Source organism: Dinoponera quadriceps, unplaced genomic scaffold (genome assembly GCF_001313825.1).
Source record: "Dinoponera quadriceps isolate SergipeBrazil2010 unplaced genomic scaffold, ASM131382v1 scaffold1658, whole genome shotgun sequence".
Lineage (NCBI taxonomy): Eukaryota > Metazoa > Arthropoda > Insecta > Hymenoptera > Formicidae > Dinoponera > Dinoponera quadriceps.
The window spans coordinates 1,566,459-1,592,811 of NW_014555920.1; the positions used below are offsets into that span (position 1 = coordinate 1,566,459).

Consider the following 26,353-nt stretch of genomic DNA (forward strand, 5'->3'; position numbering starts at 1 on the left):
AGTGATTGAGAGTTTCGAGCGATCTCCGAGGGAAAATTTTAAAAATGTTTCCTGCAAGTTTAACGTCGTTAAAAAAAAAATGCAAAAAACCATAAAATTATGCAAAATTAACGTACATAAACGAGAAGAACGGAAAAGATTGCGTGCGTGCGCGAAACATTTATATAAATTAAAATTCCTACCAAGACTAGTTAGGATAGCACTTTTATACTTTAACCAAATTTTTCTTTCGCTTGCACACAACGCTGAGAGCGTCTGCAGAATTGTTATCTTTTGTGGCTGAGCGCGCTCACTCGAACTTTGTCGATTACGGAGATCTTCACTCGTATTCAACAAACTATTTACTTCCCAACGCGTAACGTTCCACGAAGTGTAAAACTACTGTCGTTTGTTTACACAAGTCGCCGGAGCTCTCGGGAGGAATTTTAATTTGTGTGAATGTTCGCACGCGCGCTATCTTCACAGCGACCGGTGGGCTTCCGGGCTCTAATGATTAACCAACTATTTTTTTCCTAGTCTGGGACACTTGACAACGTATGAAAAAGTACCATCCTTTTTTTGCACATAACGCTGAGAGCGTCTGCAGGATCTTTGTGGTTAAATGCACGCGCTCGAACTTTGTCGATTACGCAGATCTTTCGGGCACTCATTTTCAACAAACTATTTTAATTAACTATTTTTATTATAATTTAAAGAAAACATAGTTAATTGTGTTCCATGCCGATCATCTCTGGCCCAGTGTTGCTTGTCTTGCAAATTCCGGTTACAAGGCGCGATTCGTATCCGGAAGGGAAGCTATTGATAGTCGCGGTTAACCGTAAATTGGCATCGGCGAAACCGCTGTGAGAAGCGATTTGAACAATTTTCCTGCTCGCATGCAGGTGCCTCTCGCTTAGAGGCACTGTGCCGACAATCTCACACGTTGATCAACAAGGCATATACGTGTATTTGCGACGACTCGTGCTTAGCACGATGATAACGAATTTAACGTGATCCTCAAGTTTACCGGAATTTGCTCTCTCTTACGCGATGCGTCTTACCGGGAAGGAGCGCGACGAGGTGATCAACAGCAGCGGTAAGATGTAACTCTCATAGGTGAAATATATATCGCAGCGTGTCGTGTTTTCGAAAGAAACTTTTCTCGCCAACTCTTTATTTTGTCAGCTATATATATGTACAATGCGATATATATTTAGTGGCAGAGATTTGGAGCTGCTTGCTTTACTCGGCAATGTAAATTAATCGAATTCTAAAATATATATTATGATCTACACTCGGACGAGTAATCTCTTTTTTTTTACCCCGATATTTCCTAATCAGAAACAGTTCTCACAAAGAGAAGTGATGATCGATTCCACCTTCAACTGTTTATTCGAGCTCATCCTGTTCGTCCATGTGCTTTCTGTACGAGTACAGATACTTAGAGGCGTAGTACTCCCTGAAGTAGGGTCCTCGAAAGTCGCGATTCTTGGCCATAAAGTTATTTATCCGCGTCTCGAGAAGACGAACGTCCTTCACCTTGTTCACATGGTATATGTAGTGCAAATATTTTTCGTATTCCTCCTGCGGCGACGGGAAGAAGTAGCGTGCGAGGAATCTCTTGATGGGATGCTGAGACGGTAAGAGAAATTTCTTAATGTCGAGATTCGCAGATGTATCACACGTGTTGTTGATAATCTGCAAAAATATTTGGGCTTCACAGCACAAAGAGAAATAACGTTAATGCCTTACCCGATGGTACTCCCATTCTTTGGGAATGTAACCCTCAGGGATCTCCTCAAGCGTGGCAGGTCCAACAAAGACATTAACTAGAAAGATCCCGGTGCAGACAGGGATTAAGCCCAGCAGGAAATAAAAGTGAAAATAATCTTTCGTCTTGTGCCACTGGAAGCGACTCGGCTTTATGACCATTACACGATGTTCCGACATACATCTTGCCAGTTCTACAAAGACAGGGAAACTCAGAAAAATGCCTGAGATTCACATCGTTACGTACATGTATAAATCGATATCCTCGGAGACTCAGCGAGGCCGAGCTTCGACAGATTTCTACGTGTCAACCGACGCAAACTTATCAGCTGTTAGCAGTGAACACATTTGTAATCATAAATATAAGATCTTTATCCTACCGCACGCACAGGACACACGAAATCGCATGCCTGTGCAAAACACTGTACGGTGGTTGCGTAACCAAACACCGTTGGTTTCGGACGGTAGCGCATTGACAGAAAGAAAAGCACTTGTTTAACGGCGGAACTCGACACGTAGTCGCATGTATAATCACCGTTCTTCACTAAAGCCGCCCTGAAACCGCTGCTTTGCAGCAAATTTTGACCAGTTTTACGCCAAATGCTGCTCCACACCACCATTTTGCCTCGACGTAAGAGAACCTGAACGTGGTGCTCTCGAAACTCGGGGGCCGGCTGAAAATGTAGCTCTCCTACTTACCGAGCCAAGTAAAGGCAGGCTACACAGTTTTACACGATTAATTGCGTAACACGCGGTCAGATGACAGCATTTATTATCGCGTCTGTAAAATGTCGATAAAGTAGGGCCCGTGGCGCAATTAATTAAGGACATGCGAGAATAATAAACAAGTAAATATAATATAAAATATATATATTATTTAATAACATATATATGATAATAAATATGATTGGGGTAATAAATGGTATCGGTTATTACTATATTAATTATAATGTTATTATATTAAAACATTAAATTAGGTCGCAGGGCTTAGGACATGATTTTTTAATTGCACAGATAATTTATAAGTAAATTAATTTGCGACACAACAACAACGGTAGATACGTAAAAACGAATACTGCTGTTAACAACAAAGAAAAAGATATTGGAGCAGTTATACTTCGCATATTTTCTGCACTCCTTACTTTCCTTCCTTCAATTAATTACGTGGTCGAATATCGTCGGGAGAAATAATTTTCCGCCCGGTCTTAGACGGACAATAAAGCGTCGTTGGCGTTCATTAAGTCGGAAATTGTTTTGTTTCAACGCATTAATCTCAACGTGATCCGTTGCAATAGGGATCCGCGCGGCGCCAATGAAGCCGGGTCAAGTGAACAATTGAACTCGAGAAACGATTGTAAATTACAAACACCAGGTCGATCCTCGTGACAGAATGCGAGAAAATTCCCGGGTCGCATCACCGATCACGTCTCACGCATGGGAATTATTTTTTCCGCTTTGTTTCTGCTGAATATCTTTACTTTTTCAGTCATAAAGCGAGAAATGTCAAGGCGCCACGTAACGAAAGAAACGAGCCTTCAGACGTTACCGAATGGAAGTAAAATTCCTTAAACGCCATGTGGTGATGATTTAATACGATAAATTCTCAAGTTTTATTGTTTCAAACGTTATTGTATTTTGTGTTGTAACGCTGACGTCAAGAATCGCGATTGAACCTGTGACAACTACCAGTTGTCCTTTCGAGATCTCGTGTGAAAAATTCCTTGTCCAAAAGCAGGCGAAATTTAACACGCTGAATGCCGTGGGAAACACTGGTGATCGACACTGTGATGTCATTATGTTTTGTTAAGTATTACGTATAAAATATAATTAATTGCATCTACAAAATAGGTTGTATGACAGATAAAGAGCCAATGAAGGTAAAAGATATAAAAAAAAATATATATATATATATATATATATAATTTATTTACTTTAGATTCAATAATTTAATCATTAATTAGACATTTGTACAATCAATGGAAATCAATGCAATACTCAACACGTTAACTTGTAGGCGGAAAGTATGATATCGTTTATCTCGCGTGTAAAAGAATATGTGTCGTGCGAAATAATAAATTTTATATTCTTATGTAATACGTTGCGTCTCTTAAGTTCAATTAGGGGCATCATCAATGTTGTTCTCACGTACGGCACAATGGATCTTGGAACAGTCGGCTATGGCGACATCCTGCTGATCGCACAGAGCTGACGCAGAGCTAAAGAGAGTTTCTTGTTATTTTATCGCTTCTTTATTTACCACTCAAAGTCTCAGGTGTCGGATTAAGAATAACGGCGGTACGGATAATGGTAGTAAGAGCAGCTGAATACGTTAACACTTGGCAGCAAAGCTAACACACTTCGAACATTAGTCATCATCGGAGTTTTAATGGATCGATAATGGCATTGTGCGTAGCCTCACGGCGTGTTGATAAGTCTATATTATTAAGATAGAGGGTTTGGAAAACAAATGCAATGTAATCATGAGCAGATTAAAGAAACCAAAGTTCCGTATTGATTAGACAGATCGACAAAATTGTTACTCAGAAACCAGACTATACTTTCCCGGTTTTCGGTGCACTGAGTTCAAATCTGGCCGCAGAATTGCTCTATCACATCAGGATTTTGAGATATTCTAACTTAAAAGTGCAAAAAATGCCGTTTTTCTCAGCGAAGCAAAAAGATATTTAAGCAAACTCAACGCCATTTGAAAGAGGAAGACTTGTACTTTAATACCTTTTTTTACTTTTTTGAGAAAAATTACTCTGGCTTGCATACATAACCGCAAAAGTGGGCAAAAACGGCATTTTTTGCACTTTTAGGTTAGAATATCTCAAAATCCTGATGTGATAGAACAATTCTGCGGCCAGATTTGAACTTAGTGCACCGAAAACCTTCGGGAAAGTATAGTCTGGTTTCTGGGTAAGGAGGTCGGTCTCATTTTGTCGGCCTGTGTTATCGAAGACATCTTTGACCCTTTACATTATGATTGTAATTAGAGAAATTAGAAAACTGCGGACAAATTATTGTGTAATCTTGCTCGTTGCTCCGACAGCAGCGAAAATTGATTGAGAAATCGATTGATTTGCGTGACGAAATTCCTATAGGAATGCCCGAGAATTCCTTTGTTCCTTTGTCTTGGATTCTTCCTACAATTTTGAAGGCTTGGAAAAAATCCAGTTTCTTCCACTTCTCGTGGATGTCTTCGATTCTTATCTCAAGAGTAGAAAAATTCCTTTAGAAAAACTCACATTTACTTTTTCGAAAGGAAAAGAAGATAAAGAAGATTAAAAACCCGATAAAATCCGGGGAAAAATCGGAGAAAACTGTTTTTTTCTGAGTCTTCAAAGCTGTTAATTCCTTCACCTTAAGTTCCCATCGATACATAATAAAACCGCGTTGCTCGCGTTTGAATAAAACTTTGTTAGAGCCAAGATTCGAGCTTCAGTCGCGAATACACAGTTGAACGTTGAACGTTCCCACCACGAGGAAGGTTAAACATTTTCTAGAATTTCCGGAGACACCGCGGCGACACGGAGATTCCCCTCCGCCGGGGTGGATCGGAGATCCCGTTTCACGGATGCCCTGATATTCTCCAGGTCAACAACCGTGGTCACGAAACCATCTACGAGCTAGACGAGTTGATTTCGGGTACAACTGCGTTGCATGGGACACGTATGTCTTCCTCACGATGCGCTTCGTAATTTTTATCGGGCGCTGATAAAACACGAACTTGGTTCCGCCGCTGTTGTGCGATAGAAATATTGGAAGATAAAGAAGAGAACGCGATTGTAAATTATAAATTTACTCATAAATATAAATCTTCCGATGAACGGATAATCTTGATTTTTATCCTCTCACCCCCCTTCCCCCTTCTCTCTCACTCTCTTTTTCTCTCAGTTTGCAAAGGAATTTCAGGGTGATTACATGACTACATCCGCAGCGCGACTCCGAGACTCCAAGTGCAGCGACAATAGCAGCGTCGAATAACGTTACAGCATAGAAGCATTACGTCCGCATTTTCACACACACTGGCGACAAAGTATCCTCCCCCCCCCCCTCTTTAGCTGAATTTCACGAGACGCGTCGCGAATCGGGCGAGGCTGGATCGCGGCAGAATCGATGAATGCGTGGAGCGCGTGGAGAGCAGGAGAGCGCGCGAAGCGACGTGTTAGCAACCCTTAAAATCGACCACGTCGGGCAACACGGTATGTAACGCACATAGGCGGTTTACACACACGGAGAGCCAGGTCGGACGTAGAAGGAGGCGAGGAGGCTTTTCAGGCTCTCTCTCGGCCAGTCGTCTACCGATCGCGGCGCCGAGCGGCCGCGTCGACGAGAGAGAGTTGAGCCGGCCGGTCGATCGTGCGAGTCGCGCGTCTCAGTCGCGTTGCTCTCTTTCCGTTAACGAGGATCGCTACGAGAAAGAAGAAAGAGAGAGAGAGAGGGGGAAAGAGCTTCCTCTACGATCCGCTCTGCCTTGGCCTCGCGGTCGCTTCACTTCCGGCTTCGCTCTCGTGCCTTCGTGTGAACGCCCAACGAGATCGATTTGAGGAAGCGAGACAGAGGCGGCTTGGAAACGTAAGTACCTTTCCTCGGTTTCGTCAAGTCGGGCTTTACACAAAGTGCACCCGGTTACAACCTCACAGCAACATGCGAGCGCCCAAGGTGAAAACGACACGTTTGCGAGCGATGGTGTCCTCGATTTGAAGGGTCTCGAGTGTCGTTTCTTCCTCAGTGTCAGGCGTTAGCGTTGAGCCTTCAGCCGTCTTTCCTCTTGTTTACCGTCACATCGCGAAGGATTTCTCACTCGTGTCGCGGTATCGACTTGGTAATCACTTCCCCGGTTTGATCGCCGCTACTGTGAATCTCGCTCGTTCTTCCGGTTAACGTGTGTGTGCTCGATATTTTCCGAGCACACCTCGAGCGTACCTTTGATTTCGACTCGGCCGCGGGAAAGAGGAAGGAGACGAAGTGCAGGGAGAGAGTGCGATCTGACGAGAACAAAGAGAGAGAGAGACCCACGCGTACTTGTTGGCTTATTTACCGTCAGTCCTTCGAGAAACGACGACGACACGTCGGTCGGGGCGTTGATCGCACCGAATCGATCGATCCTTCCGCGGTCTTGTAAACATGGGGAGCGTGCGGAGCGAGTCGCGCCAGGATGTCGGCTCTACCGAATCGGTCTTTGAACTCGCGCCAGCTAAGGTTTCTACGATGTAACACGTGTTTATCGGGTCTCGTGACGTGAACGGGCCACTTGTCAAGTAATGTTTCCGAGTAAAATTTTCTCTCGTCCAATAATATCGATGATAATATAAAAGGCCTGGATATACACGAGTCATTCGAGACGGCATTCCGACCTATGAGATTAGATAACTGAGATAAGATTTTTGTTTAAAATTCTACAAATCCATTATTCAATACGTCGAAACACGCATGCCATGCGTTCGACGTAACTCCGTATCTCCACTCATATCTGCCTGAATTCCCGGATCGACGCTCGTTAGAAAGGCAACCTAGCTCCTTTAATTCTACTGATGTTCTACTCTAAGTTCTTCAATAACCCTAATCGATCCATTAAAAGTATACTAATATTTGCCTCTTGTAATATCCAAAAAAAACTATTTGCACTCGCTCTTCAGATAATGAGTCAAACTGTCGTATCCCCGCCCATGCGGAACTGCAATTTAACGGAGTAGCGGATAGCGGAAATGGCAAAAGAAAGGGGAAAAACCGACGTACGATCTAAATTATTTTAATTGCCGTGAACGCCGCGCTGCAAATTGTCAAATTTATTTGGGAACTGTCAAATCAATTCGACGAGTCCTCTTTAAAATTGTCATTTTAAAATTATTATTTTAAATCGAGCTGCTTTACCGGTTTCGACTCGCGGAGTCGAGTTCGCGCTTTATTATTGATGAGCCACGACAGCGTTGTGCAATTTGCCTCGTCGTCATAATAAACTATTTTTACAACCTTTATGTCGCGACGTGACGTCGCTGTCGCTCGGTGATATTATGAGAACCTCATAGGATGACTTAGGATCGATTGCACCAGCGTCATTTAAGTCGGATTTACACAAAGTCGATACTCAGACGAGTAACAACACTCCACTTGACCATCGTAACGTTGTCTGAGATTTGGAAAGGCTAGCTTGAAACAATAAAAGCGTGATACGACAATTGTGAGCTCGAGGAAAATCAATCCTGATTTCCCTTTTTATCGATACAGATGATTACTTCCGAATTCGTCATGTTTTGTACTCAATATGATTAGATAGATGAATCTATTGTGCGCACTGGGAAAACTTCTCTCTTCAAGTACAATTTTAGATAAAAAATATAACATGAAAAATACGATAAGGGGAAACAGAGAATACAAAATACAAAATAAAAAATATAAAGATAGGAAAATACATAAAAGGCGACAGATTGCCAAAGAGCAACTCCTCTCTTTAAGATAGATCACCAGTAAATAAGTAGTTGTGAGAAAGAGAGAAAGAGCAAGAAAAACGGCTCAAAAGCGTCACTTTCACGCACGGAGTCCTCCATCCTCCGCGTATTAGATGAAGGTCTTTCAATCGTGGAGGAAAGTTGCATTAATGTATGTGTGCGTGCACGACGACACTTATCTCGGGAATCCGCAGAATTTTATCGTCCTTTTTAATATCCGAGAAACCGCCACCTGCAATAAGACGGATCGTTTTGCGCGACGGTTACGTTAGCCGCCGCGAGCGCTCCTTGCGACGCGCATAAATTTTCCTCGAACGAGCGATTCTTCTCTCTCTCTCTCTCTCTCTCTGTCCCTTGCTTTCCCGTTCAGGCCAAGTAAACGATTCACGGCACAAAGACCGCCGGATTACTTTTGTCTCTACCTCTCTCGTTCTCTCCTCCCCGTCAAATCCCGTTGGGAACAAAAGTCGCCGTGCAGGCTTATATAAGTCCGGTGCCAAGAATGGCTACATGACCGAACTCATTAAACGTCGTTAATTACCTCGTGACGAATGTCCGTTTCTCGTCATGCTTCTCACGCAAGCGGCTGCTCGATTGTCTCGGTTGCTAATTTAATGTTCAAATGTTAACGAGATAGTAACGAGACTTACAAGCTTCTTTATGTTACTGCTACTTTTTTATGCACCGGGACATTTGATATCTCTCTACAGCCAATGACATTTTTTGAGCACAAAGAAAGAGAGGGGGAGGGAGAGAGAGAAGCTCGGTGGTTAATGATCTCTCTCGGTGCTTATCAACGTTCACAGTCGCCGGAGGGAAGTAAGTCACGCGAGATGAAAGTCGAACGTGTGCGCGCACGCGAGTAATTTAGATGAAATCGCCGGTTGCAACGAACGGACGACGGGGGACGGCCGACGTCGGATTCCCCTGGAACCTCGTAGATCGTTAGCCATCGAAGCCGGAGAAACGAGCCGCTTGAATTGATAGCAGTCGTACGCGTGCAGAAGTCGTTGAAATCCAAGCAATTCGGGCGATCACGCGAACGCTCGTTTACTCGGGGCGCTTGGAGTTACGTCGGTGGGAATTCTCTTTGATTATGGCCTTGTTTCTCATTTTCTGGTTAACTTCTTGTTTATATGTAATCTCTTTCTTATCGCAATGCAGGAACGTAAAATGTTGTTTTATTTCTTAGAATGTTTAGTTTCTTAGAATAGTAAAACCCCTTTTTTGTACATTTACAACTAGTTATCTCAAAACCTGTGAAATGTAATGAAAATATTTTGGTCTCATTTGAAAGACAACTTAATTTTCTGCAACTTTGATTTCGATATTTTTTGTTAAAAAAGTATCGAAATACTTTCCTAGACATTTACAGAAATATATTGAAAAAGGATCATTTTGAGCGCCAACTTCTTAAAGAAGCGTTTTCCGACCCATATTTATGGGAAATTTTTTATTTAGAATTATATCTCCTACAAGATCTCAAAGTCTGACTGGAACGTTCACCCTATATGTATTCGATTGCTTATACCTTCGATAGTCTTTGTTTTCGATCACGGGGATCAATCGCAAGATCGTGTTGCTCTCACCGGTTTTAGTTTCCCCTTTCCCGACGGTAAGTCGACAAAACATTTGGAAAAATAACTGAATGTTCGAGCAGGCGAGAGACGGTCGGAGCAACGCGTGAGAGTTTCGCCGGGAAATTGTTGGAAAACGCGTGCACACTGCGCCCCGTCTCGCCCATTTCGCGAGACGCACAACGGCGCAAGGAGAAAAATCGGTTTTGCGTCCGACAGAGAAAGTCGCTGCACGCAGCGCTAACCGCAAAATTGTCGCGCACCGCTGACCAAGATATTACATAGTTTCATTTCAAAATGTCGCGGATAAGACAGACACGTGGCAACGTTAACTTGCACCGCGGCTCGTTACTCTCGGGAATCTAATCTAACTATCATGCGATCGTTACCCGAACTCGCTCAAACTGTGCATAACTTTGTATTTCAACGATGTTGCGATTTAATGCATGATAATCAGACAATTATCATATTATCTTTGGAGCGATATATATATATGTGTGTATGTTGTGTGAAAATTCTGCAACAACAATAATACCGAAGCCACTTGATTTGATTTCAGGTTGTAAAATGTTGGCCGGCCGCAAGTGCAGCGTCGGGCAGAGTTGACGAAGATACACTCTCGTAGGGAGACGCTTGGTTGATTAGTACTAATTAAGAAGAGAGGGAATACACACGCCCGTCGATTAACAGTGGTGCGGCCAACGAGCGAGAGGGACAATGGATCCTTATTCATTGAGGTGAGTTACCGAGAAAACTCGTCGGTAAAAAGAAGACCGCGAAAAATTGACCGTAACGAGAATAGCGCGATGTGAAATTAATTTTCGCGCTTTTTACCCTTTTCTTGTCTCCGACCCGTCGATCTTCTTGCCACTCATCGTTCTCGTGAAATAATACGAGCGTTTCAAATATCGAGGCGAGATGAACGCGAGTTTCTTCCTCCTGACGGTATTTACGGATTACGCGCGAGCGGGCGTCGACTCCGGATCTCGTCGTAATGCCGAGGAACATGGCGGGGCTTTTCGGAAGACGAACGAGACGGATTCAGCTGTCGATTCAGCGATCATCAAGCGTCATCCGTCCGCCGATCAATCCTTCGTCTACCTGAGAAGGCTCGATCTATCGTAGCCTCCAACTGGTTTTGCCGGACTTTTTTCTCGCGCTCTTTACCGAGACGAAAATCTTTTCACGCTCGATCATTCGCGAACGGTGAACAAAGAGATCCTCGAGTATTTGCCCCGTATCGCTCACCGATCCTTCCTTCAGACTATTCCTCAGGACACTCAAGGCATTCATATCCAGAAGAAATTCTCGAAGGTGTTCCTCGAACAAGTTCCCTCTGTGCGTTCACTCAAGAAGGTGCGCAGTCGAAATAATTTTTTCTTCAAGTCTCTCAAAGTAACATCCCGAGATCGAAGTGTCTTTAAGTACCAGTCATGAACCGGTAATCAGCCACCACGATGTCGCAAAACAATCTCCGTTTGATCGAACCGCGTAATCGACATGAACGGTTGAAAAAACGCGCGGCACTCCGGCGGAAAGCTTGAGATTTCACTTACCCGAGGGACCGTCGTCGTGAAGTCCAAGTGTTTCGATTTGGCAACAAGCGGAGACGCGGCGTCGTCGAATCGCGATCCATCTGCGCTGGCACGTTCCATTTCCCCCTCAACTGCATCCTGAAACGTTTCGACTCGTTATGCCAAAGTCACCGATAAAATTGCCGATGGGAGGAGGGATATCGCTCTGAAGCTAAAACTGTACGTTACCGGAATCGTTCTACGAGACGAAGATTCGTTATAGATCTTGTAAAATATACGACCATATCACGCGTCACAATTCGGCACGTTTCCACACGTTCTCGCATCTATTTCTGCCTCCATTACCATATATTGTTTAGATGTTGGATTAGACGCGACAACGTAACGAATAATCGACACATGATTTCTCTCGACAACAATGAAGGTCTAACGATTTTAATGATACTCAATCAGAGAAAATAAGGAGCGGTAAGACAGAGATAAATCAGAGTCAACCGTTAATTTTTTTGCATTACGTACATTGTGACACTGAAAAAAGGAGTTTAGCAACAATTACCAAATATTCAGTGAAATAGTTTCAACCAAGTGATTCGGTCCAATCAAATTATTTAGTTGAAACTATTTCGCTAAATGTTTGGTAATTATTGCCAAATTCTCTTTTCGGTACATGTGAAATGTAAATACAAAGTGAGGTCGTATCGCGTTTCGGTCCCGGCGTTTGGGCCGTGTTGGACCAGCGACTGAATGCAGATTAAAAGGTCGGTAAATAATAACATTTCTTTCAAGGGAACCGTCATTGGCTTAAAAATTACAGTCATATTGTCTTTTATTTATATTTATTGGCAAGTTGTTGAAGTAGTACCCTAGACGGCAGTCTGCAAATGAACAATTGATCGCGCAATTGTTTGCCGATTAATCTTCGACCTCAATTCACGCACGACGCGTCACTCTTCCCGATGAATTATCTCTCGAACGACGTAATAATGTCCACGTGTGATTTATGTACGCGAGGCCCCGAGACATCTCTTTCTCTCTCTCTCTCTTTCTTTTTCTCGTTCAACAGACCCACGAGTCGTGCTCTTGTCAAATTTCGCTAATGAAGAAGCGAACGACCGTCGATTTCACGACAATTTGTCCTAATAAAAAAACCGCGTAAAAATCCCCGAGAAACGATTTGTTGCTGCGCGAATCATTCAGCAATCGTGAATTCTCGTCTTTGCAGGATTTTCATTTCGCGTAAACAGCACACCGCGCACGCTAGCTTGAGACTCGATGATGTAAGTTTCGCGTGATCGTTGCACAGAAAATTCGCTTCTACGATCGAAATGAGAGAGGAAGTTGAGGCCTATGCGCGGTTTTATCGCGAAAAAACGTCGACAGTTCGAATCCATCGTCCTCTAATGACAATCTCCGTATCTGAGGAATTTCATCGTACTCACACTGAGAAGAAAATATTTAAGAATTTACTTGTGGAAAATATAAGGTTTATTTCACAAAAATAATTGATGTGTGAAAAATAAATCTTGTATCTCCTACAAATAAATTTCTAAGTACTTTTTTCTCAGTGCAGCGCTTCAATCGAAGCGATAAAAAGAACGGAAGCGATGTACGGTGTCCTGGTCCAACAGAGACAATTTCATGAAAGCGTAGAACGGAGTGAGGCGAACGAAAAAGTCCTCTACCATTTTGCAAACAACACACAAAATTTCGAGTTATTAATTATTGAAAATGGTCACGTACAGAGGCTTCTTTAGTCAACAACTCAAAACTTTGCGTGTTATTTGCAAAATAGTGAAAGACTCTTTTCTTCAGAGTGGTCTAATCTACAAATATATGGCAGCTGTTGTAGCGACAGGTTCAAAATTCGAAGTTCAAGGTTCAATATACTGACTGACCTATCACATCCTGTATACTCTATTCTTCTCATATACAAAAAGTTTCAAAATGGTTCGAACACTTCGTTTGTATGCAGTTTGGAACACAACCGATGAGAGTCCAGTGAAAGAGAGCTTATTTTTCGAAAACGAGTTCTCTCATTCACATCAGACTGTCGTTCGTGTTCCGCAGTGCGTGGAAAGAAAGTATCGGAACTATTTTGAAATTCACCGTGCCTCTGCCTACTTTTATTTCCGAGCGACATGAGAAGTTTCGCGCGCTGAAAAGTACAAGATCCGAAAATAGATCGAGAGTAATACCGAAGACCCCTCTGAATGTGTCGCCGACTCGCTATTAAACGCACGCCCAGTATTGTGCTTCGCTGAATGAGGGCCAAGGTTGGGCACGTGCCCAGTGTAATTACGGCAGCGCGAGTAACGCGACTACTTTTAGCGGCTCGAGCTCAGGACGATCATGGCGGTCCTTCGACCGGTAGAAGCGATTTGCGAAAGGACTCGCGTGTCGGAGGATGCGCCGGTAATGACAACGACACGTCGCCCGGCGACGCGAGAAAGTTGAACGGCCACAAGGCGGGAACGTTGTAATTAGTCCCACGACTGAGTACACCTCGAGTGTACTCACTCGTCGGACTAATTACAGCGGGCTCAGGTATATAATGATCGGTTGCGAACGGACGGAAAGCGAAATCGTCCGTCAATCATGCGAAATGTCAAGCGCCCCTCGGATACCGCTCATTATTCATGCGCTCGCGCGAATCTCGCTGCGGATCGTCGCGGAGGTCTAATCTCAGCAAACGCAAAGTCGAGATGCGACTAATGTAGGAGAGACCATGTCTGGTTGTCGCATTTTTTACATATTGATTGAGAGAAAAAGTTACATGCAAATATTATCTCGTAATATTGTGTATATTATAATGTAGCCACATCCTTTAGGAATAAAAGAAGAAAAAGATTAATCTTACATGTATTTATGCACAAAAAAGTTATTTAATTGTAAACAGGGTCGCGCAAATGTGACATTTCATTGTAGAGAAAAGAATAAGACGTATAATTTGTTTAAACGTGGTCCTTTAACACTTTATTAAAATTAGTGAGATATTACAATGTGATATATAAAGTTGACTTAAAAAAATTATATATATTTATTAACAGTGAATTAAGTACTGGAGAAATTAGCAAAAAATTATAATATTTCTTACAAATAAAGGGAAATTGCGAAATAGTAATCCTAAAACTAACAGAACATTAACACGAGAGATGAGAACAGATTTACTCATGCATGTAATTGAAGAAAAAAATTCTTGTAAATATCATGTACAATGCTTTGGCTATAAGCCGTTTTGTACATCCGACCAACATAATAAAGCAAGTTGCACTATGAAAAAGAATCTTTTTCTTTACTTATTACGTGAGATAAGTTTTGTGACTTCCAGTTCTCTCGATTCCCCCTATAACGCGAAAATACTTCCAACGCCTTTGATCGTCTTATCGTAGATTGATTTTTTCGTACGTTGCTTGCATGTAAGGCCGATTCGGTAATTTGCCCGCATTAGTCTGTAATGTATCACGTGGAAACCTCACGTCTTCAGTCTTTCGATTTGGCATCGGCGAAGCACGATGTAAACAAAATGGTGATGAAACGTATGGCTGTTGAATAATAACGTACGCCGACCTCCGATCCCGGTGATATCGACCTTATAGTATTTTGAATACTTGACAATGTTTTACGCTGTGAGAGAAAATAAGAGGCTATTATAATAACGAATGACGCAGATTAGATTTCTCGACAACCGAGGCCGCTCGCCTCGAAAACGAGGACCGCGCAAGAATAAATTGTTGAATTATCAATTGAGGTCAAAGTTCAAGATTTTCTGTTATTCGTGACGCTTTCAGTCGTGAATAGATACACAATGCCCCGAACGAAAAGAATAAAATTCGAAAAGTGAGACGAATTTCTAAAAAATTGCAATCCTGGAATCCGAAAAGGGAGACAACATTCTGAAATATTGCACATACATATAAGCACATGCGATTGTCTTGGAAAATTGCGATATAGAAATCATTGTCATACAGAAAAAGATTTCTTTGGCTTTAATATACTTGTTTGTTTGACTTTGTTTGAACGAAAATGTTTCACTGCAGTAAATCATGTTGTTTCATATATAAAAACAGTATTATTGAAAAGAAATATATAATATTTGGTTTTTAGAAAAAAAAATTATTTTATTATGTATTAAAAATAATGTAAATATAAATAAAAAAATATGAATATAAATATTCACTAAAAATTCCACTAAAAGATAAAAAGAAGTTCTTTGATATTTTTCTAGCATAATGTTATTTTTTTTTTCAAATGTATTGCTTGTCACAATCATCGTAATGTTTGAATGAAAGCACAAAAGAAACATGTTATTTCACATAAAAATATTTATTGTTTGAGAAACCAAACAATCTCGTTTGTTGAATCAAACATTCGTTTGTTTCGTTTGTTTGCTCCATTTCAAAAAACAAATTTATTTCAATTAAAAAAATTGTATTAAATCCACAGAAATCTTTTCTCTGTGTGTACGAGATATCTATCGAAAAATCATTATTATTATTTTGAAAAAAAACTGTGTGTTAATAGGTCAATTAACGCGCGTCCATTGACATAACACGTAATATTTCTTCTCTAAGTGACACGCTCGCAGGCTCGTTAATCCCAATATTGTCGATAAATCGTCGTGATAAACTATCAAAAGGCATAATGAATCACGATATGCAATATAATTGAAATAGACGGTATCATTGTCACTCGATACAATCATCCGGAGATTACTCGTTTTACATCGTTCTCATTTAGTAAATAAGAACAGTGTTCATATTTACAATAATCGAACGAGTGAGAACGCCGATCGGTCTTATTATTCTTCGAATTGACGCACAGATGCGACATTTAATATTGTCGTAATAATGCAAAGAACAAATTATGGCGATGATGTTGTAATCGATCGGCGGTAAAAGCTATTCGTTACGTAAGTGTGCATCTCTACGCCGCATGTGAGACAATATTTTCTCAGTTACTCACCCGACTAGTTTGCGAAATGCCGCAACGTTTACATTAACTGTTACGTTTGTATGTTGCAATTATTATCCTAATAGAGCTCTCGATTCAGGTTAGTATTACGCAGATACATGACGATACTGAGAGAGATGCTATTGTGACATTAAATCGATACACTTCGTAAACAGTTTTTCGTGATTTATACAATAAATTCGCAAAACTGAACACTCGCGGAAGGACTGCGGGAAGCCAGGATTCGATAAACACATCGACTTAACACGATTGGGCTTATTTTCGACACTTCGATGCATTTGTTTCACGTCTCCAATTACGAGATAGTCCATAAATATAAAGTGCCGTTTATAAATCGTAAATGCGACTTCATACGAGCGGTATATTTTTTTCAATTCATTTGGGAGTCGACGTTTGCGAAAAAACGTGGCTTAGCAAACGAGAATATCTCCATTGTATCTACGAGGCGCCTTGTTGATTTAAAATTCACTCAAGCGTCGAGCACTACGAAACTCTTCAGGGACGAATTCATTAAGGCCGGCAGAAAATGATTTAATTTCCAAATGATACAAGTACGATCACACGGCGATATTTCTTCCTTCCTTTGTTTGCAATAATATTCGTGATATTTTCATCAACATGCTCGAATCTTGCGAAAAATTTTACGCGTCTGGACGAATGACGTCGTCCGAGTTCCCGAAAAGGTCAAATTGCGAAACGCAGGGTAGCTCCGAGAGTGAAACCCCGCGTTTTGCGCGTTTGAATCGAAATATTGTGACGAAAAATGAATAAAATTAAAACAGAAATTCATGACGAGTAACTATCGAGCGTGAGTTGATACGTTTTCATAATAAATAGACGCATAACAACTGGATTTAATTGGGGCCAATTCTAAGATTATCAGTGACACACCGCGTGTCCGGAGCACGAATCTTGCGCGAGGCCAACAGCGCGTTATAGACGGCGAGGGCCGGTACGATAAATATTTATGAACTGTCACTGTGCAGTCGAAATGAGCATCGACAGAGCTCTCGTCGATATTCGCATCAACGTGGCATGCGGGGTCACCGATCACGTCGTCGAGACGCGCACGGTCGCCGTAAATCACGAGCGATCCCGAAAAAAGGTGCGAATTATGAGCGGCAAAAAGATAGGATTACCATTCAGCGACACGTTCGACGCGACGTTAACGTTTTGTTATAGTGTGGAGCGGGAGGCTTCGAAGAACATCGAGGAGAATGAGCGAGAGTGTTTCAAAGACGCGATCGTCTCGAGCCGGAGCCTCAACAAAGGATTCGTCGAGCCGACCAACCTTAAAAACGCTATCCGCGAGGTACGAATTACGGTCATTATCCCGCGCACGCGGGACGGCTGTTTGCTTTTATTTCGCAGCAGTAGCCAGTTTCCCAACGGAACGCCGAGTCCCTCCGAGAAACCGAGCGATGTTTCATTTTTCGCGTTCCTCCCCTAATAATTCGACAGAAATTGCCGTTGGCTCGATTTCGCCACTTCTCGACTTTCGAGAAATCTGCGAAAAAATCTGGCAAGAAAAAAAACGGGCTTTACAAACGAACGGGTATTAAAATACGAACCTTTGAAACTATAGGCGTAGTGAAATATAACGGGTTTCTCGTGAGGCTTTTTTTTCCACGCCGATCACGCGGAAGTACATAGCTCGCTTCGTACTTCGCAGATCACCGCATGCATCATCGCAGCGTCTTTCCACATAGCGGTGGGCCTCAGCATGGCATACTCGGCGACTCTCATTCCTCACCTCGAGAAGGAAGACTCGGAGATGCACGCGACACAAGAAGAAACTTCATGGATAGGTGAGATCGCGCGGATATGTCACGTGCCGATATCGCCGAGCGCATATAGAAACGTTCCGCGAAGAAGATAATGATGACGATATCGGAAACTATCAATGATGAATTTCCATGGAAACTCGACGCATTATCGTTCTTGTCGGGCTGTGCACAGTTCGGGGTATCGCGATAACACGTGATATCGATAAATTCCCACGCGCGTATGGTAATGTTTGTCGCGATATGTTTGCGCGCAGAGTGCGCACGCGCGTCACGTGGATAACGTTAAGCGTCCTGCGCAATCATCGTCGATACGTCGCCGTTCGTTCTCGTTGCCTCCCTAAATTGATTAATTGCACGCGAGCAGATGACACGCCACGTGTGTGATACGAGAGGGGAGATCCCGCCGGACGGTGCGTGTCGGCTCTTATGACACACTCGGTCTATCGATTTTCGCGCTCTGATTAGATCCCGGCGTTATGCAATCCAATCTGCTCGCTCGCCGTCACCGTCGCGATCTATGCGCTGCGATGGGGACGACTTGTTATTAGCGGGCGCGTGATCCGAATGAACGATACCTTTCCTGCCATGAGTCAGCCGCGATTTTGTCACCGAACGCCGATGATTGTCGCAGAAAACGTTAATTCGTTTTACGTACGTATTTAACCGTTTGAGTGCCAAGGAGCGATTTTGCGCTTCTTCTGTTTCGCTCGAAAAGTACCAGCGTTCTAGGCTGCGAAGCCGATAACCGGTACACGCTCGGCTTCTGTCGATGCGCGACTTTACGGCTACCATTCCGTTTTAGGTAAAAATGAAATAATGAGACAACTGATAAAAGAACGAATTTTAATTGCAATCTAACATTTGGATGCAATCATCGGAGAATAAGACAAGCGCTATCGCACCGTTTGGCATTTCTGGATGGGGAATAAGACAAGCGAAAAAGCGCTCCTTGGCACGTTTGGACGGGGAAACAGCAGAGACGCGTGGTACTCAAACGGTTAATTAAGCGAACAGTCGCTTCACGTAATTTTGTTAATTTTTTAATTTTTTTTTTTGTAATCACGGTGGTATTTTTTTTTTTCTGGTAATCATGGTGTAATTTTGTTACACGCAAAATTGAAAAATTCACAAACAGATATATATTTGTAAAAACTAATAAACTCTCAAAATTTCATGCAGTGAAATTTCTCTCAAAACGAGGGAAAATTCAGTCGAAGCGATCGTGAAAATGCTGCCGGCACTCGAGATCACAAGAGCGTGAATGTTTATCTCGAACCTGAAGTGGATTTGTAATCCGCACGAATGAATGTTTCATTCGACCAGAGTGGATTTTAAGTTTTTGTGATAGTGAAATATAGTCGGCGTCATATATGCTGCATCATTCTCTAGATTGAAATTATTCTATGTTACACAATTTTCTGCCTTTCACATATACAGTGGTGGAGAAAAGTCCACAGTTAGTTTATATGTCCAAGCTTTATTATTTTTACTTTAATGGAACAATATTTTATATATACGTAGAAAACAATTTTGCCGGAGCAGCAAAGGTTTGTTAATCTATCGACAGCAAAACGATTTATTAAGTGTTCATTTTTAGTTACGCCAACGAAATTTTATCAATATCGCGGCGTTTTATTACAACAGCAAAATTATGTTTCCGTGTAACAAATTTTTTTGCTGTCATTATATTAACAATTTGCTGTTTGCAGCAAAATTTTTTTCTCCGTGTATAACGAAGTAAATTTTTTTTCTTATTGAAAAATAAATAATTTTCCCTAAATAATACTGTTCTTTTCTATCAAACAACATGGTTCACTGTAGCGTAACAGTATTTTCATTCAAACAAAATAATATATATATATATATATAGTATTGAATTGTTATCAAACAAACAACCCAAAGAAACTATTTTCTCTGTACATAACCCTACCATTGTAAATAGAATTACTCCTGCGACTTTCAGGGATGCTATTCTGTACACGTCCACCGACAACTATCCGACCGTTGCTGACAGTTGTCAGTGCACGTGGACAGAATACAGCCTTAGCTTTCTGCGTTATGTATACGGTTGAAAATCGTGTGACTATCCGTCTAAGGAATGGCACAGCATGCATGACGCCGACCGCACGTCACTCGACATTTCAAAGCGAGAGAATTCACTCCGTATGAATGAAGAGTCACTCGACTTCGAGGGTGTCACTCTGCTTTCCCAATAGAATTTCACTCAAAGAAATTTCGAGGAGAAATAAAATCCCGACTTTCAGCCAGCTTGGTCGTCATATGCGCGCCAATCGGCGCTGTCATCGGGGGCTTCCTGATGGAGACGGTCGGTCGATTGAGAACTCTGCAGATTGGCTCGATACCCTGCGTGGCGGGCTGGATCCTCATTGCTCTCTCGACGAACGTGCCGATGCTACTGGTCGGTCGTCTTTTAGCCGGACTGGCGACCGCTCTAGCAACTTCACCGGCGATCGTCTACATCACCGAAGTAGCCAGGCCGGAATTGCGTGGCTCTATGATCTCTTTCGCGCCAACGCTGGCATCGTTAGGAATGGTAATCTCATACTTGAAAGGCGCTTACCTGGACTGGCGGCTGGTTGCTTGGCTCAGCATCATTTATGCGGTTGTACCGGTGGTTCTGGTGGAACTCTGGGTGCCGGAGTCGCCGGTATGGCTCGTCTCGAAGGGACGCATCGACGACGCCAAGAAATCGCTGGAACGGTAAATTAAATTTGTTATTACAGTGTCGAGATAAACCGATTGTCGATAAGAATCCGTCTTGAAGGTGAATTTAATCGGGAAATGACTAATGACGAGAACACGGCTGGCCTAATGTCGGCCTCGGTTTTACGGTTAAACGTTACGACAGACATATTTATTCCCGTGAAAAATATATCGGAATTCCAAAAGTAGGACAACATCCCGAAAACTGAATACCAGAAATCGTTCATGACTTTGCTCGAGATTACTTCATATTCTTCCAGTATCTCGCGAAATTGTCCCGATATTAAATTTTCGGGGCAATCGCTTTCAATATTTCGAGAAAGTTGTATTTGGAAATATTGTCCTGCCGTTCAATTTTCAGGATTCCAATTTTTCGAGATGTTGTCCCACCTCTCAAGTTTCAGGATCTTAATTTTGCGGGATAACGTGTGTCCGTGCTAACCGTTACAATACAACCGAATAACAGAGTAAAGACGCGAGTAAATAAACGGCTTCGAAGGATCGCTGATAATGTCTGTGACGCGATAGAGATCCTCCTCGAGATAAGCCACCGAGATTCTCCAGCACTCGCGACTTCTCCGTTTATTTTTAAAACCTGCACAACACATAAACGATTAGCGGACTCTGATGCCCGCAGGCTTTACAAAAACGAGACGTCGGAGGGCAAAATGTCCGTGGCCGAGACGCAATTTACCACCATTATGAAGGAGAACGAAATTAAATTGAACGAACAGCGGCGCAGCAAGCACGGCAACGTGTCCCACAAATTGCGGGGCTTCCTGAAACCGACCGGATGGAAACCCATGGCGATACTCTTCCTTCTATTTTCGTTCCAGCAATTTTCCGGAATTTACATAACGCTGTTTTACGCGGTCACCTGGTTCCAGGTACGAAGGAGGAAATTTCTCTATCCGTTCATCCGAACTTGAACGCGTCACTCTCCTTTCTTTCTCTCTTGTGAAAATTAATAACAGACACGCGATCGAATAGGAAGCTCGACTTTATTAGGCAGTTAGTGATAGATTTTTCCTAACTTCCTCGCGACCGATCGATCTCTACGCGTGTCTACGGATCTCGATCTTTCTGAAATGAACCTTTCGTGATTCTCAGGAAGTGGGCGCGGGTGTTGACGAGTACATTGCGTCGATTCTGGTGGGTGTGACGCGTTTCCTGTGCTCCATGGTGAACACCTGGATGCTTAGGCGATATAAGAGGCGAGCGTTGTGCATAATATCATCTCTGGGCATGGCCGTGTGCATGACCGTTTCCGGCTACTTTACCCTGAACATCAAAAACGGCGATCGTAGCGGTTACTGGGTGAGTGTCGAGGAATTGTAGGATTCATTACGGTGCCGAACACCGCGAATTTCTTCTTTTCACGCGGGGAAACGCGCAAAATCGCAACTCCGATGCTCGCAGGTACCGGTGCTCTGTCTGCTGCTCTACGTGTGCACGTCGATGGTGGGGATGCTGACGATTCCTTGGACCATGACGGCGGAATTGTTCCCGACCGAAATCCGCGGGATCGCCCATTCCATCAGTTACTCCATGGCGAACTTGCTGATGTTCGCCGCGCTGCAGAGTTACCGAAGTTTGCAAAATTTCCTGGGAGGTACGGTATCTGTCACGGCTCCTAGCGTTTTCTTTCGAAGGCTTCGACTTTCGAATCTCCGAAGATTCGAAGCTTCGATGGTTCGTTATTCGAATTTCGAAAAAATCGAAATTCCGAGGCTTTGGAATAGTAAGATTTTTGAATATATAATGTCTGGCACATCCATTCATTTACAACATTTCTCAATATTATATAATATATTATATAAGATTTCTTGAGTAAAATATACGTAGACATTAGTCTCCGGCATTCGCAAGATAGTATTCTTCGAAGTTTCGAAGATTACGGCCTTTGAAAACGAACCTTCGAAGTTTCGCCTTATCAAAATTCGATACTTCGATCCTACCGAAGTTTCACAAGTTCAAAATGATCGAAGATTAACAGCCCTAATATCTACTACCGTCAGTCCTGGCCAACCTGGATGACTTTTATACTACTGATTACGTCACAGATGTAGCGATTCAATGACTTCCATCGGTGTGTAGTTAGTAATATAAAAGTCATCCGGTGAGCCGGGTAAAGTAAGTATAACAGATAATCATGAGTTAATTGAGCACTACATTATACGTGTACTAGTACACAAGAAACACACATAATTATGATATCTCTAGATAAACATGCAACGACAACGTTAGACTTCTATTTCACTTTTCACTCCTTCTTATCACAACTGCGTCTATCTTGATCTATTCAATTCTATTTTGGTAGCGATTCTATTTTTGTATTTCATGGACATGTTTTCGCTATCTTCATGCAAATATATATTCCCGCTGTTTCTGCCGTTTTTCCTTTCGCTTTTTATCACCTCTTTTTGTCACAGTTATTTTTTCTGTCGTCCAGACGATCGCTTTGCATTCCTGCATTTCCGATCGGTATTTCGAATAAAAGAATGAAAAGTTACACGTGTCTCTCTCTCTCTCTCTCTCTCTCTCTCTCAGCGAGTCTAAAAAGGAATCACACATTCTAGGGTCCTACGCCGTCCAATGGTTTTTCGCCGCTGTCTCCGTGGGGGCGGCTATTTTCGTGTGGTTACTCCTGCCGGAGACGCACGGGAAGAAGTTGTCGGAGATCGAGGAGTACTTTCACAACAATTTCCTGGCACTGGGGGCGAAGAAGAAGAGCAAAAACCGGTGTACCGAGAAGCGGTCTCACCAGAAGACGAAATCGTCCGCGACCGAGCCGCTTAATCCGCGAATCGTGCAGAACGCTTAAGAACGTCCACTTGTTTTCACCGCCGAAACCGTGCGAATCTCACACGAACGCTTAGTTCGAGCGGTTTCTAGGGAAACAAATATCCAGTTAGCCTCGATTCTTCTACACGGCGAATTTCGCAACCACACACTATGTATTCGCGCGAAATGCCGATCGTTCTGATATTAAACGGTAGAATCAGTAGAGTTCGATGTTCGATGTGAAAATCGCGACTGACGCAGCAATCGGCGAGCGAGAAAAGAGATGTCGTATCGGAGAGCCAATAAGTGAGTAACCGGACGGAATTAAGCTCGAGTACTCGGTCGTGTGCGCATAAAAACGGAAGAAATAATGAAATTTGCCCGTTATTTCCATGTTTAGCCCGGACTGAAGCGCAGTTAGCACTATACTAGAAACGCATATAACATTACGAGAAAAACGTTATGAAAAAAAAAAAGGTAACAGAGAGAAATAAAAGGAAAGAGAGAGGGAGAGAGATACGTGTATGTCGCGCGGAGAAACCGCGAAATTAACTTACAACTTGCGGTAAAATATACATGTATATATGTGTGTTCAAGTATAGTGCCTGTAATGTTTTCCTCTTTGCAAGGGATTCGCGCGAGGGTCGTCATTACAATATTAGATGCTGATCTGATAGCGCGTTCGTCATTATCGCAATAGTCATGGATCACACGCGACTCATGATAAAGATTCTCTCTCTCTTTCTCTCTCTCTCTCTCTTTTTCCTCTCTGAACACGACACGATTGTCTCGACTACTTGGTCGCGCATCATTTTTCGAAGGCTCTTTAGAAGTTTGAAGCAAAAGGGAAAGAGAGAAGGCTTCGCAAACGCGCGACGACTCGTACAACAAAAGTGCGTAGTATTTCTTTTACGAGAAGTGTAAGTGTATGTGTGTGTGTGAATTACACCGAAGCATACCGATCATCGATTCGCGACATAGTCTGCCAGGCATCCCGAGCATTCCTCTTTCAAGATCAAAGTCGGCGCAAGCCTTCACTGTGATCGAACAAATTCGCGTAACCGTAATACGTAGTGTAAACCGTTAATTGATTCGCTCGACTGGATCTCTCGTCTCTATCCGCACGTGGCGTCGTTTACTTAACACGAATAGGCAGACACACATATATACACACATACACACTCGATAAACCACTCACAGGGGATACTTAATTTAGCGGATCAGAAGCTTGTTTTAGACGGGGCGAGACGCACGGTCGCAAGCGAGTCGTGCCCGTTCGCGTAACTCGATGCAACCGATCGTCACTGCTGTTATATTGTTGTTAATACTTGTTATTGTTGTAAAGTTCGCACAACACGGTCGCAAATGCGACGTAAGCTCGCTGTAAAACGCATAAACTGTCGATATTTCCGCGGTTACTGCCGAGCGAGGACCAACGGCAGCGTAACGTAAGATCTATTCGCGCGCGACTAATTAAATACGCGTTCGATATTTAATTAAGTTGATGGTCACGTAGGGATATATAACGATTACAACTCTGTGCATTTGCGGATCGCTCTGTCTAAACGAGCTGCGCGATGCGTGAAGATCCACGACGAACGGCCAATCAAATCGTCGACTCGATCGGACGAGGCGAGAACGATCGACCGAGCCGAATATTTTTATATGTTGAAATCAAGCACGCCGTATATACGCATATATATATACACACATATATGTGTGTGTGTGTGTGTGTGTGTGTGTGTGTGTGTGTGTGCGGGTGCGGATCCGTATAAATTACATAAGTTACAACGAATGAATGAAGCTTCCACACGATTCTCTCTCATCTCGTGCTGGCGACTCGATGCCGTTCGTCGCGCTTTCGCGAAGGAAGTAGGGAGGAAGGGCGGGCGGTTGATTCGTCCGCCTTTTGATTAATGTCCGGTTTCATCGACATCGAATTAATTCTGAAAACTAAACGCGCAACTGCTGAAAAATTTAATCTCTGTCCGTAGTAGCTCGATCAATTGTTCGTCCGTTTGTAGATGGAGCGTGGTAAAAAAAAAGGAACGATTCAGCTGAGTAAGCTCGATGAAACCGGCCATTAGCTTAACATGTACTTTTATCACATGTGATACCGTTACTTCTTTTTTTTTCTTTTTTTTTTTGCAAACGGACGAGATCAATTTATCTTATACAATTTATCTGGAGTATTACATCGTGATAGTCGTAGCGGAAAGTGTCTCCCCTGTTTTTTTTTTCCGTGAAGAGAGCGACTCGAAAAGGTTTCGCCGATTTCAGACCGGCGAACTGATTCTTTCATTGAATCGCTATCAGACTACAGATATCAAGAACCGAAGATTGTGGATCAGAGATGCGAATTCGACGGGTCGACCAATTTGGATCTTGACTCGCTTTGTCTCGGTTAGTTAAGCTCCAATCTTCAACACGCAATCCTCAATTTCCGATATCTGGTTTGATAGGGGCTTTAAGAGGTTTGGACGGTTACATTGCAACAGTGTTACAGTGCCACTTTCTATCCGAGTTTCGAAGCCTCTCTTCTTCACACATACGCGGAGATGAGCGGTAAAAGTAATATTTATATCGATATCGTTGTATATAAAGCTTCTACCACGATATACACGATGCCATTGTAAAGCTATATTGAATTTTAATAAAGTATTTATAATATAAAATACCTCCTCGATTCGAATTTAGTCGAAGACGGAAAGATGAAGAGCGTTATCAATGGCCTCGCTCAGAATGTTTATTTCACAACTCCGTTGGAAGTTTTT

General features: G+C 42.7%; 2 protein-coding genes across 4 annotated transcripts; one reads left to right on the top strand and one right to left on the bottom strand.

The window, feature by feature from the left end:
* Positions 1-1,117: 1,117 nt before the first annotated feature.
* On the bottom strand, positions 1,118-11,448 carry LOC106745787 (NADH dehydrogenase [ubiquinone] 1 beta subcomplex subunit 5, mitochondrial). 2 transcript variants are annotated; one of them, XM_014621713.1, is made up of 4 exons: positions 11,335-11,448; positions 2,285-2,423; positions 1,732-1,943; positions 1,118-1,611 (listed from the first exon to the last, which is right to left on the bottom strand). In XM_014621713.1, the coding sequence occupies exons 1-4, from the start codon at positions 11,431-11,433 to the stop codon at positions 1,369-1,371; spliced, it is 693 nt and encodes a 230-aa protein (XP_014477199.1). In that variant the 5' UTR covers positions 11,434-11,448; the 3' UTR covers positions 1,118-1,368. The 2 variants fall into 2 exon arrangements, with proteins under 2 accessions (XP_014477199.1, XP_014477200.1); XM_014621714.1 differs by lacking the exon at positions 11,335-11,448 and adding an exon at positions 11,027-11,086.
* Positions 5,870-26,254, top strand: LOC106745786 (facilitated trehalose transporter Tret1-like). 2 transcript variants are annotated; one of them, XM_014621712.1, is made up of 9 exons: positions 5,870-5,954; positions 10,338-10,515; positions 17,467-17,596; positions 17,957-18,092; positions 20,336-20,792; positions 21,433-21,682; positions 21,906-22,112; positions 22,215-22,407; positions 23,375-26,254. In XM_014621712.1, exons 2-9 carry the CDS (start codon positions 10,496-10,498, stop codon positions 23,617-23,619), a joined length of 1,638 nt encoding a protein of 545 aa, XP_014477198.1. In that variant the 5' UTR covers positions 5,870-5,954; positions 10,338-10,495; the 3' UTR covers positions 23,620-26,254. The 2 variants fall into 2 exon arrangements, with proteins under 2 accessions (XP_014477198.1, XP_014477197.1); XM_014621711.1 differs by lacking the exon at positions 5,870-5,954 and adding an exon at positions 5,996-6,327.
* Positions 26,255-26,353: the final 99 nt, after the last annotated feature.

Coding starts and splice junctions, on each gene's coding strand:
- LOC106745786 (XM_014621712.1), top strand. CDS start 10,496: ATGGATCCTTATTCATTGAG. Junction 10,516..17,466: donor ATGGATCCTTATTCATTGAG/GTGAGTTACCGA, acceptor GTTTTGTTATAG/TGTGGAGCGGGAGGCTTCGA. Junction 22,113..22,214: donor GCGATCGTAGCGGTTACTGG/GTGAGTGTCGAG, acceptor CGATGCTCGCAG/GTACCGGTGCTCTGTCTGCT.
- LOC106745787 (XM_014621713.1), bottom strand. CDS start 11,433: ATGGAACGTGCCAGCGCAGATGGATCGCGATTCGACGACGCCGCGTCT. Junction 2,424..11,334: donor TCACGACGACGGTCCCTCGG/GTAAGTGAAATC, acceptor CTACATTTTCAG/CCGGCCCCCGAGTTTCGAGA. Junction 1,612..1,731: donor AAGAATGGGAGTACCATCGG/GTAAGGCATTAA, acceptor TTACCGTCTCAG/CATCCCATCAAGAGATTCCT.